General features: G+C 38.3%; 1 protein-coding gene across 1 annotated transcript in view; it reads right to left on the minus strand.

The window, feature by feature from the left end:
• ZFR2 (zinc finger RNA binding protein 2) overlaps nucleotides 1-19306 on the minus strand; it is a 95915-nt gene that overhangs the window by 72090 nt on the left and 4519 nt on the right. Inside the window, exons 3-9 of the mRNA XM_036739153.1 lie at nucleotides 17896-18010; nucleotides 14388-14606; nucleotides 13935-14281; nucleotides 9040-9222; nucleotides 7505-7736; nucleotides 5783-5943; nucleotides 3197-3316 (exon numbers count right to left, since the gene is read on the minus strand). Coding sequence (XP_036595048.1) covers nucleotides 3197-3316; nucleotides 5783-5943; nucleotides 7505-7736; nucleotides 9040-9222; nucleotides 13935-14281; nucleotides 14388-14606; nucleotides 17896-18010 — 1377 coding nt within the window. The remainder of the gene's footprint in view (nucleotides 1-3196; nucleotides 3317-5782; nucleotides 5944-7504; nucleotides 7737-9039; nucleotides 9223-13934; nucleotides 14282-14387; nucleotides 14607-17895; nucleotides 18011-19306) is intronic.

A 19306-nucleotide genomic window follows, 5' to 3' on the forward strand; every position in this document is an offset into this window, starting at 1 on the left:
GTTCCACCAACACGATATTCCACCTTTTGACTCTAGACATTTTCTTTGGCTGTCTGCCATGCCTAGAATGCTCTCCCTCTTCATTTCTATCTCTTAGCTTCCCTGGCTTCCTTTAAGAACCAGCTAAAATCTCATCTTCTACAGGAAGTCTTTCCCAATCCCTCTTAATTCTAGTGCTTTCTCTATTTTATTATTTCCTATTAATCCTGTACAGCTTGTTTGTACATATTTATTCACTTGTTGTCTCCTCCGTTAGAATGTGAGATCCTCGAGGGCAAGGTCTGTCTCTTACCTTTTTTTGTTACACCAGCATTTTGGCCCAGTGTGTGGCACCTAGTAGGCACTTAAATGTTTTGTTTATTGACTGACTGACTGACTGTCTGACTGAGAGACATGTTCCTGGGATGATTTAGCCTGTAACCTACGCTAAGCTGTCTATAAACTTATTTTCACTTCCACTGCTTTTTTGCTATTTTCTGAGGCAATACTTACTCTTCTAGTATTCTCCAATATACTGTTCAGCAAATGGGTTCACATTCAAAACTATAGTTGCCCTTGACTGCCACATCTCTGCACTTTTTACAGAAATATTTGCTGACTACTCATTGGCACCCTTGAAGTGGCAATTGTTTCATATCAGCTAAACTTTTGCAGGAAATTATATCTTTAATATCATTATATTTGCTTCTTTTTCACATCATAATTTTCAGCACCAATGGCTCATTTGGATAAGTTCAGGTTGAAGTTGTTGTATTTTCCACATGTCATCTTCTCATTTTTATCCTTTCTTTTGATGATGATTTTTACCTTTGTTCTGAATAGTCAATGTTCTGGGTATACTTAGATATCTGCATCTGGTATGGCTTCCAAATTAATAACCTATCATTTCCCACCTAGACTATTTGCTGTTCTCCATATACAAAGTCTATCTCCCACCTCAATGCCTTTGCACAGGCTGTTTCCCATGCTTGGAATGTTCTTCCTCCTCATTTTTTCTTCCTAGAACTTGTAATTTCCTTTAACATTCCACTTCCTACACGGAGTCTTTTTTTATCCTCTCTGGATATTTAATTTTCTCTCTCTCTTAAAATTACTACATATTATTCCATATATACTTTACATTTTCTTGTACACGTAGATGTTCCATTGCCCCAGTAGAAATGGAAGCTCCTTGAGGGTGGTACTGCTTTGTTTCTATCTTCTATCCCCAGCACAAAGCACAGTACAGAGTCTTGCACTTAGTGGGTAGTTATTATACCCTTGTTGAACTGAATTTCTATCATGAAAGAGGAAGGGAACCACACTGGACTACATGATAATTTGTTTTTCTCTATTTCATGGCTTGCCAGGCCAAAGCATTCATTACCTACTGGAAAAATCTGTTAGTGATATACCTCTCCGTTCTAAATTATTGGGCAACAAGATTAGTGTGTATTTCGGATTATACCTGAATTATACATAGTCAGGTATACGTGGTCAAACCTGTGAGAGCTTTTATCACAACCTTCAAGTACCCAGGATCACCTCCATTCCATGGTAAGACATCAGAGGAGGACTTCTAATGGGGATAGGGATAAGGATTGGAACTGTGATTTCTCTAGTATAAGGAACTCTCTAGTGAGGACACTCCTACAAACGCACATTAGCACCTTCTCTGTGATTTATAGTCTTGGAGAATTGCCTACAACAATAAGAAGTTAAGTGACTTGTGGAGGTTCATGCAGCCAGTATATGGGTCAGAGACAGGACAGGTCATCCTGGCTCCAAAGCACTTAGGCAGCTAGGTTGGTACAGTGAATGGAGCACTGAACCTGAAGACAGGAGGATATGAGTTCAAATCTGGCCTCATTTACTAGCTGTGTGACCCTGGGCAAATCACTTAACCTCTCTCAGCCTCGGTTTCCTCATGTACAGGGATAATAATAAAACCTACCTCCCAGGGTTGTTATGAATATCAAATGAGATAACACTTGTAAAGTACTCTGTAAACCTTAAAGTATAATATAAATGCTAGTTATTATTATAATTATCACAATAAGTTATAAAAATAACAATAATTATATACCATCCACTGGTGTATTTATAAATATCCACATCTTATCTTGTGCAATTCCTGACAATATTTACATTTATATAACATTTACATTGTACAATTTTCCTCACAACCCTGTGAAGCAGGTAGTCTAAGCTCTATCATATTCATTCTATAGAGGAAAAGTCTGTGGTTTTCATTAGTTGACTTGCTAGTCACACAGGTAAGATTTGTCCAAGCTGGGTCATGACCCTGGGGGGGGTGCTGACTCCAGCTCAAATGGTTTTCCCACCATGTCACCCTGCCCTTCTTTACTTTGCCCACCTGTATGCAATATGAACAGAATAAGAGGATTTTTTAGGGACAACTCTTAGGGACTTTTTTTCATTGTCATTCAGATTATACAAAGCTTTAGCACCAATTGACCCAAACTTATTTGGCCTACCACCCCCTTTTCAAAAAAACACTCAGCCCACACACACACACACACACACACCCCACCCCTGGATACTACTGTCTTTAAACTTTTAAGGGTTTTTAAAAAATTTGTGTCATTTCAAAAACATATAAATTTTTTAAATGACGCATCTTAAATTAATAATTTGTTGTAAATTTGTGGGGGAGTTTCCTGAATTAAAATTTTGATGATGCAATATTGCATCATGGAACCATTTGATGTCGTATTTTAAACAAGTCATTACAGGCAAATATTCCTGCCAATGCATGCTGGACTTCCTGACAACATGCAACAGGCTCACCTGCTAACGCTTGCTTGTTAAGACTTGTTGGTGCCCTTGACCGCTGACCAGTTTAACTTACATTTTGTGTGTTTATTTGGAAAATAATGTAATCACTACAACTTTAACTCTGTCACACAACACATGTAACATGTACAAATGGTTTTTCAAAATTTTCTTATTTTCTTTTCTTTCCTTATGCTTCCACTGCCCCCTTATTTTTATTCAATGCCCCCCAATTGCACCCAAGGCTACTCTACCCAGATCATTCCAGAGCCCCCCAGGGGGTAGTATCACCCACTTTGGGAACCTATGGACTAAATAAACAAAAGCATTTTCACTCTCCTAATCTATTGGAATGGTCACCTCCATCTAACAGAGTTCATTCTGAGGGAACAGAACTGTTAAAGAGCAGCTAATATCTCACCTTGTATTGTAGTCGGTGCCGACGCCCCTTCAAGTGCATATCCTTGGCATTAGGATCATTGAAACTGCACTCACACAGCTTACAGTGAAACCGAATCATTTTTCCTTCATCATTGTGCACCTGAAACACCAAAGTTTAATAATCACATTCAACTCGAAAAATAATCTAAGAACCTCTAAATTAAATTTCTAAATTAAATTGCTTAAATTTCAGACACTGTGCCTACTTTTTTTTTAACACTGACCACAAAACAGCCAACTATTAGGTTTACAATACCACTTTTAGGAGCCTTGCTCACTGTTAAAAAAAAGTTGGCATAATACTCCTGGCAGGTCCCAAAGTGGTAGTTATCTCCTATGTGGCCAAGATTAGAAACAAACTTAAGAAACTTAGCACTTTGTTTCGCAACTCTCAAAAGCATTTGTCTAGTGTTATATGTTGTAGTTATCTCTTTTGAATATGATTCCCCTACCTGACCACAGGCTACATGAAGGAAATGGCCACATTTCTTCTAAACTTTGTCTCTTCTCACTGACTAGCACAATCCTTTGCTTCATGTAATCACATAAAAGAGAAATTAAAATCTAATTGCCAACCAAATGTTGACTTAGTTCTGCTCCAAGTTAGGACCTACTTGTTAAACCAGCTTTTTGTTTTTGACAGGCCTGACCTATGATATCATCAGCATGAAGAGCACCCAGTGAAGAATTTCCTCTACCAATGCATATCGACTTCTGCTTGGCAAAGTATAATCTTAGAGAGTTGCCTCAGGGCACTGAGAAGTTAAATGACTAGCCCAGGGTCATAATGTCAGTATGTGACAGAAGGGACTTGAACCTAGGTCTTCCTGACTCCAAAGCCACCATACAATGCTGCCCCTCTACCTATTAGACACTTTAAAAATATTTGTAGATTGAATATTGAATAAAAGTTAAGAGTTTCTTTCTCCTTTTTTGGTATCTGATCTAAGACTTTAATTTGACAGTTTTCAAAGGAACTACCATTTCAGCAATCTAACTATCACTAAAAAGGACTTCTCACATTCTGTTCATATTGAGTATAAGTGAGCAAAGTAAAGAGGGGTAGTGTGACATGGTGGAAAAACCACTTAACTTGGAATCTAAAGAGTCACAGTCTACTGTTCAGCCTTTTTCAGGCCCCTACATGCCAACTACATTTTTATTCCCCACCAAAACTAGACATACCTTCCCCCTTCTTTAACTGGGCCTAACCATATTACATAATATGTGGCCTTTTACTCTATTGTGTCATAGTGTTCTTTGATTTTTTTCAAGTGTGAAAATTGTATATCCCTATTAAGACCTCAAGCTCCTCAAGAAAATGGATCATCTTACAGCCTCTTAGTTTTACAGGACCTAGAACGTAGTAGGTATTAAGTCAATAAAAATATAAATACATACACACACACACATACATATATATATATATGTATATGGTTCGATAGAAAAAAAAGTAGAATTTTAGGAATTCAAAGACCTTTACAATTAACGGGAACCTTTGAAAACAATATTCTCATATCGCCTGGGCTAAATATATGGATGAAACTCTTACCAATGACAGTTGTCTATTCCTAGTATAAGTTAAAGAAAGATCTTGCAATTTCTAGTCTTAGAGATTTTAAAAATTAAAATAAGATCATATCCTAACTTGTTCTGTATAGATACTAGTGATATGATCCTGAGCAAACTGCTTAACCTCTCTCAGCCTCAGTTTCCTCATCTATAAGGATAATGATAACACCTACCTCCCAGGGGTGTTGATCAAATGAGATTATACTTGTAAAGTACTTTGTAAACCTTAAAGTGCCATATAAATGCTAATTAGTATTATACAGGAGGTTCCTTCCAACCTTACAATTTTATGTGTTATCAGTAGAAAAAACTGAATGCCTTATACTTTAAATAGTATGTTCAATCTCTTAATAAACAGCTCCATATGAAGTTTCAGAAATTATATGCTATATATAAAGAGAATTAATACTGAACTGAAGCAATGTAGTAAAGCAGAAAGAATACTGGACTAGGAGTCAGGAGATCTGTGTTCTAGTCTTGGTTCTGTCACTAACTAACCATGTAACACTGAACCAAAAGAGTCAGAAGAAATCAGGAAGCATGGGTAAAAATCCCAGATTTCTGTGTGATCAATCTGGAAGAGGAGAAGGGAGGATTCCATGATTTCAGATATCCCTTCTAGCTCTAACATTCTATGAGGGCTCTCTTCATCATTCTATCCTGTATTTAGAGGGGAAAGAGGTGAAGCTACCCTACAGGAGAACACTCAGTGGTCTTCCCTGTCCATCTCATGGTCTCCCTGCTGCCAACTTCTAGCACTACAGCTCCACTTTCTAAGATTTAAAAAATTTCTTCTGACATTTTAATTTTTTTTCCATAAAGACTTACTGGTAAAGTTAAGGCCAGGTTAATTTTTAAACTTCTCATGAAAAGTCTTCCTAGTTTTAAAAAATCTGTATTTATTTATATTTCTTGGTTATGATCATTCAAAGTCTCACATTAAATGGTAAATATTGTGTTGATTCAGATAATAACAAACACTATTCAATATTACCTCTTCCACATAGTCATGTCCTACTGGCTGCACATCAAATAAGCCCCCAGAAGCATCCCCAGGATTCTCTTGTGTAGACTGTTCACTTGGCAGCTCTGATTTTGACTGGACCACTGTCCCCTCTTCAAGTTTGTTGCCAGCTGCCTGTGACTTGTTAGTCCCTGAATGGGAAGAACTAAATTACTTATAACCTGCTCCAGGTCTAAAACTAAAGATCATCTTTATCCTATCATCAGGGACTATGTTACAAATCCATCATAGCATTAATTCTCCTTACAAGATCAAATAATCAACCTCCCAGATAGGCTAGCCTATCACTTTTCCAGTTCTCTAAGTTAAGAGTCTGAATATACCCAAGGAAATGCCAAGCCTATGGTTCTTTTAAGCAATCAGTCCTCACAAATAGAGAGATATGATAAGTTTAGTTATCATGAACCAGGAACAACTCAAAATCAAAAGCTATCAATTAATCAACAGTGAAATTCTTTAATAATTACTATATTTACAAAGGAACGATGAAATATATGAGATTTTGCTTTAGGAGAAGCACATTTAAAGAGTATGATATTATTAAAATCACTTAGAGCTTTTACAGTTATCCCCTCCACATTGCAACTTTCCCTATAATGGTTTCAATATATCATGGGTCAGCATAAGAAATTAACTGGAAATTTTGGGGGAGTTTTGTAGAAGCCACAGATGAAACACAGAGGCCAGTAGATGACACAGAAAAAGTTGGAAATGCAGAAATGCATAAAATATGTGCATAGTATTATGTAATATCAACATGTTTTATCTTTTAATACCATAATAATTTATAATTCTGAAGGGAGGGCCAAAAAGTTTTATAGAGACTTTCCAGATCCTAGGGGTGCCATGCATCTAACCCCTGTGATGTGGAAGGGATAACTGTACTACATGCTTGCTCAATAAATATTTGTTGATATATATAATAGAGGAAAAAGTCTTATATAGTTTGACCAGTTTCCTCCGTATCTAAAATTATACTTCCTATATGTTTCCTAGGCCTAAGAGAAATAGGATAAAGATGGCCAAGCCCAGAAATCTATAGTTGTAAAAAAAGATGCCTTAATCCACCACTTCCCCTGCAACATCCTAAAGGCCAAACTGGTTTACTCTAAAAACCAGTGTGCAGAAAGAGGTTCTTCTCAGTAATAGGGATGCTGGGAACACAGCTGGGATGGTAGCCATCCCATTCTCTAGGACCTATGAGACAGAAGCACTGCATCCGTCTAAGGTTAAAGGGGAGTAATGAATCTACTGTCTAATTCTTCCAAGAACTCCTTGAAGCAGACTAGTAAACCACTTAGCTCATGGTTGGTGAAATACCAACGGCTTTTCAGTAAGTCAGCAGCAGAGAAGGAAAAAAATAACTCAGTTCCTCAGATTCTTATTTCAAACTTTTACCAGAAGATAGAATTTTTATTTCATAGAGTTGTTTATAAACAAAAATGTCAACTAAAATTACTTCTCACTAAGTCTGTGAAACCATGACAATAAAAGTTAGTTAAATAGAATTAAATCAAGGATTATTTCTGAAATCTATCCAATACTCCTGAGTCTGAAAGTGTAGGAGACCTGCAAGTGTTCCTTCAGTAGGCACTTCAAAAAAAGAAGTGGGCAATAATGAAAAGAAAGCTATATGAAGCAATGCTTCAATAACAATTAACTGAATTAAAAATGAAGTTTAAAGAGACGTACCCACATATGTTATCTTTGAGGTAAATGGTTTCTTGGTCAGTACCGGCCTTCTTGGGTAGCTTGTGCTGTTGGTGATGGCTACATTTGCTGCTTTAGCTGGTGTGACAGAAGTTGTGGCAGTAGTAGTGACATGGGGAGCCAGTTTATTCACTATGTTGGTAGGAACAGAGTTCACTAATACTGGCTCTACTGAAGGGATGGGTTTCCCCAACTTTGTATGTAATTTAATAACCTGAAATACACCATACAACAACTGTCAAGGAGAACATGTTCAAGACTACTAGGCACAGCTACTCCTAGTAAATTCCTAGAAAGGACAGTATTTCTATAAGAACACACTTAGAAGCCATCTAAGCTGCAACTTTAATTTTCTTCCTGCTGAATCATAAGCTTCCTGAATGAAAGGACCATGTCCTAATAATTTTAACTGACATTTACACAGTGTCTTAATTTTTGCAAAGTGTTTTATATATATCATGTCGCTTAATATCATACAGTGCTTTTCACTTAATAGGTGCTCATTTAATTGCTGTTGAATGAGTGGTAGGATGAATGTTACCATGATTTACCTTTTTTTTTTTTAACCAGATCTGTGATTTCATTTATACAAGTAACTTCCAGGGAGGAAATATCTTTCACCAATGCAGAATGGCACATGTTCTGCAACATACGATCTTAGGTTGTTGCCTGGGACACTGAGAGGTTAAGTGATTTGCCCAGGGTCACACATCCAGTATATGTAAGAGGCAAGTCTTGAACCCCGGTCTTCCTGACTTCAAGGAGGACTGGAAAATGAAAGTTGAGGACCAATAGCTTAAAAGCAAACTATAATGCTAAGTAAAGGTAAAATAATCCTTCATATATCCTTATATTAGCAAAAACTATAGCAACTTAAGAGACAGTCATGTTTCCAATTATCCTTTTGGAAGCAGAGGAGAAATTATCCCCTGGCCCTGAAAATAAACAAGAATGCTGCCACTTACCTTTGTCCCACAGATATAACCTGCTCATGCAGGGGTTAAGTTTAGTCACTGATATTGTGGTTTATACAACTAGGATAAACATAATACCTCCCCACCCATCCACACTTGTGCATGTGTACATGTCTGTGTTTGTGTATATTATAGAGGGCATCAAAATGTATATGCACTCTGTTAACATCCTATTCAAAGGTAATATATTACAGTAATTCTCAAATTCATGTGACCATTCCAAATAGAAGGGCATCAAAATGCACATCCAAACTCTTAACTTCCTATTCAAAGAAAACATATTATAATCAGTGTCAAATCTCATGTGCCATTCAAATCAGTATATTTAATTTCATTTTCATAGCTCCTAACCAAGGGGTTAAAAAAATTAAGCAACCAAAGAATCAAAGTGATATGCCCCCTTATAGCTTAAGGTCCCCACTAGATTGGGTACTGAAAGAGCAGAGATATTGGGGTAAAAGAAACTCAAGGGGTCAATGGGGTTTCTGAGTATTGAAGATAACTGTAAGCAGGAGAAATAGGGCACAGTGAAGCAGCCCATACCTTCTGATGTTTGGATCCCCGGATATGTGCTGCATATGCATCTGCTCCTGTGCAAGACACATCACAGAGCTCACAATGCAGCTGTGCTTGAACCCCACGCAGGCCAGTGTTTGACTGGTTACCCAACTTCTGAGCTGCCTCTTTCTTTTTGTGCTTCTGTCCTTCTAAATGTTCCCTGTAGGTCTGCAATCAAAGAGCAAAACAAAGCTTATCTCGAGGTTTGCACAGAGATCAGCCAAACACTGCTTCTTCAACACTATTCACCAAGCATCCGTTCATTATTAGCTTGCCACTCATAACATCTAAACATTGAGAACTAAAAGCCTGTTGTTGTGTGCTCCATTCATTCATTTGTGAGATTCCATGTGCACAGATAACCTTACTGACCACAGTTAACAAACTTAGTATCACCAGACAAAATAATAAATAAATGAATGAATTGAGAGACAGATAGATAAAGATACAGATACAGATATACGTAGATTAAAAACAAGTTTCTTTTCATTCTTAAAAATAAAGCCATACTTCTTAAGAAGGCAACAACTTAAGAAAATTTACTTAGGATTTCAACCACTATAGCCTTTTCAGAACTTGTCCACAGATACTAAGGCAGCCTATATCTCCTGAAAAACATTAAATATATTTCCCTTTTTAACACCCAATAATGAACAGAAGGACTACTTACTACCAAGGAAAACTATAATGAATCATTAATTCTCTGGGCCTATACTATTCCAATCCTGAGTATAATCACTTGTCTTCATCTTGTGATTTTCAAACTTATCAGTGAAGCCCTGATGAGGTCATGATTGGATACCGGAATTTTTTTTAAGTGAAAGGTCCTATGACCTCAACCTCAAAAATTGTTTTAAAGTCAAGTTATTTGTCAATGTCAAATTCTATCTACATACTTCCCTCCCTTATCTATTTTCTTTGTTTCTCTGGATTCTCTGGATTAGCAGACTGCTACCAGAGCTCCAGCTTTCAAGCAAGTGCTGAAGAGAACTACTGACCAAAGCTCAAGGAGTGGTACCAAGTCATCATTCTTAATGGCATGTGTATATCAGACATGAATGACTAAGGTAAAACAAGTTACCTGATCAACTAATTATCTGTGACTCCAGTCAAATAGTGAATCAATAGGCATTTATTAAGCACCTACTATGTGCCAGGCACTATGCTAAGTAATGGGAATACAAAAAGGCAAAAGACAGTCCCTCTCCTCAAGAAGTTCACAGTCTATTGGGGGCAAAAATAGCAAACAAATATGTACAAATAAGCTATATACAGGATAGATAGGAAATAATTGACAAGGAAGGCACCACAATTAATAGATTGAGAAATGTTTCCTGTTGAAGGTAGGATATTAGCTGGGACTTAAAAGAAGCCAGGGAAGTAAGGAAACCAAGATGAGCAGGAAGAACATTCTAGGCACAGGAGTCAGTCACAAAAAATGCCCGTAGTGAAGAGATGCAGTGTCTTATTTGGGAAACAGCAAGGAGACCAGTGTCACTGGATCAAAAAGTATGTGGCAAGTGTAAGGTGTAAGAAGATTGCAAAGGTGGGGAGGGAAGCCGATTATGAAGAACTTGAATACCAAACAGAGGATATTTGATCCTGGAGGTAATAGGGAGCCACTGGAATTTACTGAGTAAGGAAATGACACAGTTGGAAACAAGCTTTAGGAAAATCACATTGCAGCTTAATGGAGTTGGGGGAATTGGGGGACACTTGTGGCAGGCAGACCAACGAGGAGGCTATTAAGACAGTCCAGGCATGAGGAGATGAGGCCTGCACCAGAGTGATTGCAACATCTGAGAAAAGAAGGGGGCATATTTAAGAGATGTTTCAAAAGTGAAATGGACAAGCCTTGGCAACAGATTGGATATAGGGGGTGGGAGAGTGGGGGGAGTTGAGGATGACATCTAAATTGTGAATTCACCCATGGCCTTATCACTTGTCCAAACCCATCAAAAAAATTACATTTAGTCCTTGAAAATAAGCCATTTGTAAAGACATTACAGCTGTCTTCTCCAAATGCTTGTCTGAGATGTGTATTATCTTACATAGCTTTTAGTCTGTTATATGAAGTTGAGGGTACAAAAGGTGAAGGTGCTGTTCTCTTCTGGACCTGACTATATACATCACTGGACAAAAAGTGATAGGTAAGAGCCTAACAATGTAATTGAGGCATAATAAACAATTCATTCATCAGCACACTTGGAGGAACTGAGAGATCTGAACTGCCTCAGAAGGTAGTAAGATTTTTCCATCACTGGAGTTCTTCAAGCATAGTCTGGATGACTATTTGTTACAAATGTCACTGTGGGGATTCCTGCTCAAATATGAGGTAAAACTAGATGATCTTTTACAATCCTCCTGTTCCAAGATTCTATTCTATAAAATATCATGGAATCTTGGAGTCCTCAATCTTTTTGTGAGGAGAATGTACCTTTAAAATTGTCTTGAGACCATCACTGGGATGCAGGCTTGACAAAGGCAAAAGATAAGGGGAATGCTGATGTTCAGGTTCTTGGGGGACGTAAAGGGAAACGTGGCAGGAGGTTTTATGCTGTGATCAATCAGGTCAGGATTTATGATTGATCAATGACTCCTGAGTCACCAGCTATAGACCCTCCCCTCACGTATTTCATTACTGATTTTTCTCATCATGCTATTTTTAAGTATGCAGCTTTCATTGATTTACAAGCACAAATAGCAATTCTTATTTCAAAGATTCAAGAATCCCTTATGACACCACTGCAGACTACAAACCCTCAATATCTATATCTATATCTATATATATCTATATATATATATATGCACACACATATATATGCATACACATATATACATATATATACATGCTAGGCACTATGCTACAGGCTTTACAATTATTATCTCATTTGATCCTCACAATGACCCTGGGCAATAGGTGCTATTACTGTCATTTTATGGATGAAGAAACTGAAGCAAACAGAGGTCAAGTGACCTGCCCAAGGCCATAAGTTTCTGAGGCCAAATTTGAACTCAGGTTTTCCTGACTCCAGGCCCAGTGCTCTCTTCACTGTTCACCCTAACTGTCCATAGACCATCACGAGGATCATACAAAAAGCCTTTTTCTCAAAGTTGGTAAGATGTGTCAGAGCTTGTGTTCTATTGTTATAACCTTTGAGAACTCAGATTATATCCACAGAACATAGAAGGTATTGGACAATTTTAGTGGAGGACAATGCCAAAAACAGTAAAAACTTTAGTTATACAAAAAATGAACTATCATAGAGGATGTACACTAAAAGAAATGAGGAAGCAATTACAATATGACCAAATCTACCAAACTGTCACCATTAAAACACAATTAAGTCAGTATCAGGTACTTCTAAAGGTGACTTGGTTAGCATCTTCAGCACCAGATAAGACTATACCAATATTTACTCATAAACCACTCCTTTCTTTCATATTATTAAAATGATATAGTTTCAAGGAAGGGAAAAACAAGCATTTATTAAGTGTCAATTATGTGCCAGAAACTGTGCTAAGCACTTTAAAAATATTATCTCATTTGATCGTCACAACCCCTCTGGGAAGTAGTTACTATTATTTGCCCCATTTTTACAGCTGAGGAAACTGACAGAGATTAAGTGACTTATACAGGGTCACACAGCTAGTAAGTGTAAGTGTCTGAGGCCAGATGTGAAACCAGGTCTTCCTGACTCCAAGCCCAGCTCTATCTATTGCACCAGCTAGCTGTCTTTAAGAAAATAAAAACAAAAAGAAACGTTCAATTCTAATACCCACCAAATGGTGATCTTCGTCTATAGGTAAGCTTGTTTTGTGAACTTTTTTCACTTGGATCACAGAAACTGCTTATAGAGGGCAGTTCTATAGCTCCCCTAACACCAAAAGGCAACACAGTATAGTAGAGAGAAAAACAGACTTGAAGTTGAAGGTGCTGATTTCTGTCCTGGCTCTTGCATGCTTAACAGCTTATATGACGCTTCATTTTTCTGGACCCCATCTGTAAAATTAGGATAATGCTGCTTACATTACCTGCCTTCAAAGAACTGTTGAGGAAAGCAATCTACATGAGCTATTATAATTAACAACTACAAATAAGTATTTTGCCCTCTTGCCTTAGAAGCTCAACTGTATTAACCTCCTGAGAACCAAAGGTAGTGAACAAAGCATTTTGGTTCTGTTAAGGAGAAAGGAAATGCAACAGACTTTCAAGAGCAAATGTGTAAGAATGTTCTATCTTATTCTTTTCTGTATCCCCCTTACCAATAAGTATTTGTTGAGAGGTTTGCAGGCCATGACATATAAGGATAAGTTTAAAGAACTGGGGACATTTAGCTTGGAGACTAGAAGTCTAAGGGAGGGAGGATTATAGCTGTCTTCAAATATCTGAAAGACTGTCATGTGGAAATGAGATTAGATTCCTTTTGTTTGATTCCAAAGAGCAGAACTAGACAGAAGCTGCTAAAAGAAGGAATTTTGGCTTGGAAAAAACTTCCTAAAACTTAAAAGTGGAAAAAGTTGCCTTGATACATAGTTAACTTCCTGTTACCCAGAAATACTGAAGCAGAAAATGGATGACCACTTGTTGGGAATATTACAGTAGAGATTTCTGCTCAGGCATGGGTTGGATGAGGTGACCACTGAAAGCCCTTTGAATGCTAAGATATTATGAAAGAAAGAAAGAAAGAAAGAAAGAAAGAAAGAAAGAAAGAAAGAAAGAAAGAAAGAAAGAAAGAAAGAAAGAAAGAAAGAAAGAAAGAAAGAAAGAAAGGGAGAAGGAAGAGAGAGAGAGAGAGAGAGAGAGAGAGAGAGAGAGAGAGAGAGAGAGAGAGAGAGAATGAATGAATGAATATGTAGCAGGGGGAATTTCTGCTGACCTGGGGACCAGCACAGCTGATCTTGCAGATGTCACAGTAGTACAGCTGGGGTTGTTTGAGGGGGCCTTTGGGTTTTAGCTGCTTGTTCTGAAAAGGTGGTTTCTTGGGGAAGCTACTGACAGAGCTGGTACTTGTGCTACATCCCACGTTGGCCCACGGGGATGGCCCTGAAGGCTTTGGCAGGGGAGGAGGCTGCAGAGACTGTGGTGGAGGCTGTGGGTGCTGCTGGGGTGTAATGTGCTGAGGCTGAGGTGGGGGCTGAAGCGGTGGCTGGAGCTGCTGTTGTGCTGGATAGTACGTGTCAGCTGCAGAATACACTGAAGCATCATAAGTGGAATAACTGGATCCTGGGAGGCAGGAGAAAAAAAGACAGTAATTTTCATGAAGTTCATCTTTGATGAAAACTAAGTCACAGCTCACAATATTGTCTTCCATCTATATGATTTTCCTTACCAGTATATGATGCCGAAGTGGAACTATATGAGGAAGAGGGGGTGTATGAAGGAATAGAGGAAGCAGGTGTATTTGGCTGAACAGTTGTCACCGCTGGGTAAGCATTATAGCTTGAAGACGTGGTACTCACTGTCTGAACTGGCTTAATTGTGGTCACTTGTCTTTGGGGCTGAGTTTGACTATAACCACTGCTAGGCTGACTGTAGCCTCCTTTAGTACCTAGGAAACAAACACATGCTGTTGCAATGTTGTCCCCAGTCACTATTAGGCTTCTAGTACAATGGATTATTCATAGCTAACAGTTTAAGCAAAAAATCTTTTACTAAAAACATTCCAATCCTCCCACTGAAAAGTTCCTTTAGGCAGTTTAAAAGAAGTCCAAAGGATAAAAATGAAAACCACTGCCAAGAAGGTTAAAACGTGTAAGAAAAGAGGTTACCTGAGGTCTCAGGAGCTCCTTTCCAAAGTCCTAAAAGCTTCTTTTATACTTCTCTTGGGCCAAAGGTCCCTGTCCCAGATTAATTCACCTGGGGGCAAAGTTGCTTACTCTCTTTGACTTTCATTTTCCTTATCTATAAAATGAAGGGATTGAACCAGAATATCTCCAAGGTCCCTTTCCAATGCTGAACTCTATAGTTCTTCCAGCTCTAACATTCTATAATTCTATTATTCTAAGTCATTCTCATGCTATGGAGAGGACCCTAGATTCACAAAGGCTAAATTGTGGACTATAAATGGTGAAGGGTCTGGAAAGATTTTGAGTAAGGGGCAGCCTAGTTGTCTTTGGGACTGAGTTTGATTATAACCATTGCTTTGCTGATCAAAACCTCCTTTAGTAGCTAGATAACAAACAAAAACCTTTGAAATGAGGAGTTTTGACTAATGAAATTTAAGATTTTTCCCAGTTCTAAGACTGTGGACCTTACTTAATCAATCAAAACACATTCAACAAGCACCTACTATGTGTTAAGCACTGTGCTAAGCAACTGGGACATGAGAAGCTTGCAATCTAATGAGGAAGCAACATGCAAACAAATATATACAAAGCAAGCTATCTACCTATCTACAGGATAAATAGGAAATAGCTAAGAGTGGGAAGACACTGGTATTAAGAGAGATTGGGAAAGGCTTCCTGTAGAAGGAAGGATTTTAAGTGGCACTTAAAGGAAGTCAGGGAGGTTTGTAGTCAGAGCAAAGGAGGAAAAGTATTTCAGGCACGGGGGACAGCCAGAGTAAATGCCCAGAGTCAAGAGACAGAGTGTCTTGTTCACGGAACAGCTGGGAATCCAGTGTCACTAACTTAAGAGAATACATTAGGAAGTGAGATATAAAAAGACTGGAAAGGTAGGAGGGGGTTATGAGGAGCTTTGAATGCCAAACAGAGCATTTTGGATTTGCTTCTGGAGGCAACAGGGTGCCACTGAAGTTTATTAGGGGACAAGGGAAGAATGATCAGACCTGTGTTTTAGGAAAATCACTTTAGTGGATAATTGGAAGCTTGATTGGAATGGAATAATCTAGGCATGAGGTAATAAGGACAAGCACCAGAGTGGTGGCAGTGTCAGAGGAGAGGAAGGGGCTTATTCAAGAGATCTTACAAAGGTGAAATCAACAGGCCTTGGCAACAGCTTGGATATGGGGAGTGAGAGATAGTGAGAAGACCAGGATTACTCCCAGGTTTTGAACTTGAGGGACTGGGAGGATAGTGTTGCCCTTTACAGTAATAGGGAAGGTCAGAGGAGGAGGGGAGGGAGAGAGAATGGGAGAAAGAAATGAGTTCTGTTTTAGACATATTGAGTTTAAGATGTCTACTGGATATCCAGTTTGGAGATGTTTGAAAAGTAATTGGAGATGTAAGATTAGAGGTCAGCAGAGAGATTGGGGCAGGAAAGATAGATTTGAGAGTCATCAACATAGAGATGGTAATTAAATCTATGGGAGTTGATGAGACCACTAAGTGAGGTAGTCTAGAGGGAGAAGATAAGAGTATCTAGCACAGAACCTTGAAGGACATCCATGGTTAGAGTGTGATCTAGATGAGGAAAGCAGACAGAGAGGAGTGGTCAGACAGGTAGGAGAAGGACCAGGAGAGAATGGTGTCATGAAAACCTATAGAGAAGGGAGTATCAAGGAGAAGAAGATGATCAGCAGTGTCAAAGGCTTCAGAGAAGTCAAGGAGAATAAGGATTGAGAAAAGGCCATTGGATTTGGCAACTAAGAGATCATTAGTATAAGGTCAGAAGCTAGATTGTAAGGGGTTGAGAAGAGAGTGTGAGGATAGAAAGTGGAGGCACTCATTGTAGACAGCCATTTCAATGAACTTAGCTACAAAGAGCAGAAGAGATATAGGACTGTGATTAGGTGGGATGAAAGAATCAAGTGAGGGTCTTTTCAGGATGAGGTAGACATGGGCATGTTTGTAGGCAGTAGGAAAGGAGCCAGTAGACAGAAAGAAATTGAAGATAACTGAGAAAGTGGAGACGACAAAGGCAGGAATCTGTTGGAGAAAACAAGATGGAATGGCATCCTGATAAGGAGTAAGGCCACTTCATTTTGAGACAAGGGTGAAGGAGAAGATGGCAGATGGCACCTGAGTGATAGGAGATGAGGAAGGAAAGAGAAGGAGCTCATGGTGAATGGCCTCCATTTTGTCTGTAAAATATGAAACAAGGCTCTCACCGAGAAAGTAGGGAGTGAGGGAATTATGGGAGGTTTGAGGAGGAATGAAAAGGTTTGGAAGAACTGCTATGAAGAGAGGGATAGTGAATTGACAAGGAAGGTATAGTAGAATTGCCTAGCAGCAGTGAGGGCCCAGTTGAGGTTGTAAAACATAAATTTGTAGTGGACAGTCAGAAGAGTTGAATAATTTTATCTACCTTCTCTCAGTAGCACATGTGTAGGAATGATGGTGGCAAATGATGGGTGTAATTCAAATCTAAGGCTTAGCTGGTAATAATTGTCAGTATAATAAGAAGACTAAGAATTCAAGAGAAGAGGACAGCATTGAGTTAAATTGGTTCACTAAGAGGTCAAGATAAGCAGAAGAGGAAATAATGGCTAGTGTAGGGGAGATGACCTTAGAGGTCACTGAGGAGTCAAGGGATTGGAGGTCACAGTGCAGATGAAGAGTAGGGTTATTAAGGGAAGGCAGAGGAAGAGGCAGAAAGCAAGTAGATTATGGTGAGATAAAGGGATTTCAGTATTCTTGACTATGGAGGCAGCACATTTGTGGGTGATGGCAAGATTAATCTATCACTTGATTCTGCATTGAGGCAACTTGCTTAATAAGCCCAGTTGTCAAATCTTTTATTTTATCTAATATCCTATGTCTACAAGCTTTGTTTGAGACATTAGGAGATAACATACAATGCCTGAAATTCACAACATCTTCTGTCTTCATGTGTAAGCGGAATTTATTTTCAAACAGAAAAAATTAATCCACCCCCCTGCCACTACCCTTTGCACTCAATGTGTTTTTATATATGCACATGCTAGGTATACCACCCACCTGATTGATAGTAAGAGTCTGTGACAGTGTGCTGAGCCTGGGTAGCAGTAGGTTGGTAATACGGTTTATTCTCATAGCTGCTAGCAGGTGTGGATCGTCCATAACTGTAACTATCCTACATAAGATATTTCAGAAAACAGATACAAATGTCAATTGAATATATTTCAACGACAACCAATTCAGACTCAATTAAATCTATTTATGTATATATATATATACATGTGTATGTATGTGTGTGTATAATCGATCTTTTTGTATGATAGATTGCCTTTATTTATGGTGAACAATGCTTCATATGGTACTTTACATACATGAGTTCATTGAAGCCTCACAACAAGAGGTAGCTATTACAATTATTACTATCATTGCCCATTTATAAATGAGGAAACTAAGAAGCTAACAAAGTCCAATAATCTTTCCATCATTCCATACTGCCTCTCATACTGATATGCAAAGTACCATGGGAGAGGCAAAAAAGTATAAGCAAAGCTTGAAGTAAGTGTAAGCAAGCTAGGGAGTTCAAATCCTAACTCAGACATTTAACAGCTGTATGATCCTAAGGAAATCACTTAACCTCTCTCAGCTTCATCTAAAATATGGGGATAATAATAGCATCTACTTTGCAAGGATCAAATGAGATAATATACATAAAGTACTCTGAAAACCTTAAAGTACTATATAAATGTTAGTTATTATTATGACTTAGGGGATAACATGCACAACAATGGTACTTTAAAAGAATACCTTTTAATATTACTTTTTTAACTGCTGGGGGGACACTGTTTAAGAGGCATGTAGCTAGATATTTTTAACCATTATGTGAAAAGCACCACACTACACACTAAACATACAAAATGACAAAGTTTCTACCTTCAAGGAGTTCTACTGACAGCAATGAACACTTAAGCATCTGTGTGCACAGTACTGTGATAGATTTATTTTGTGATAAGCCAAGTCATGTATTACAAGGAAGGCTTAATTCTTCTGCTAGACAGCAACACAAAGAACATAATTTTCAAATCTTGCCTCAAGGGCAAATATTTCTCATTTCAGTTCTAGGTATAAGACTGGGTTCCTAACTTAAAAAGTCATCAATCTGGTTGGAGAGACAAGTCATTCACACTCAATTACCACAAATGTTGGTAGTTAGGGGCACAGGATTTAAAGCTAGAAGGAAATGGAGAGATCAATCACCCCACCTAACCCCCTCATGATAAAGACAAAGAAAGTGAGGTCCTGTGAGGTAAAGGCAATTTCAAGTTGTAGCTGCAGAGCCAGAATCTGAACCACAAATTCAATGCTTCTTATACTAAGCAAATCTGCCTCTCATTATATATGAAAGCCAACACATCCAATTATAGGGCTGCGGCATGGTATGATGGAAAGGTGCTGGGTCTGGAGTCCAGGGAAC

This window comes from Trichosurus vulpecula, chromosome 1 (assembly GCF_011100635.1).
Source record: "Trichosurus vulpecula isolate mTriVul1 chromosome 1, mTriVul1.pri, whole genome shotgun sequence".
In the NCBI taxonomy this organism is placed as follows: Eukaryota; Metazoa; Chordata; class Mammalia; order Diprotodontia; family Phalangeridae; genus Trichosurus; species Trichosurus vulpecula.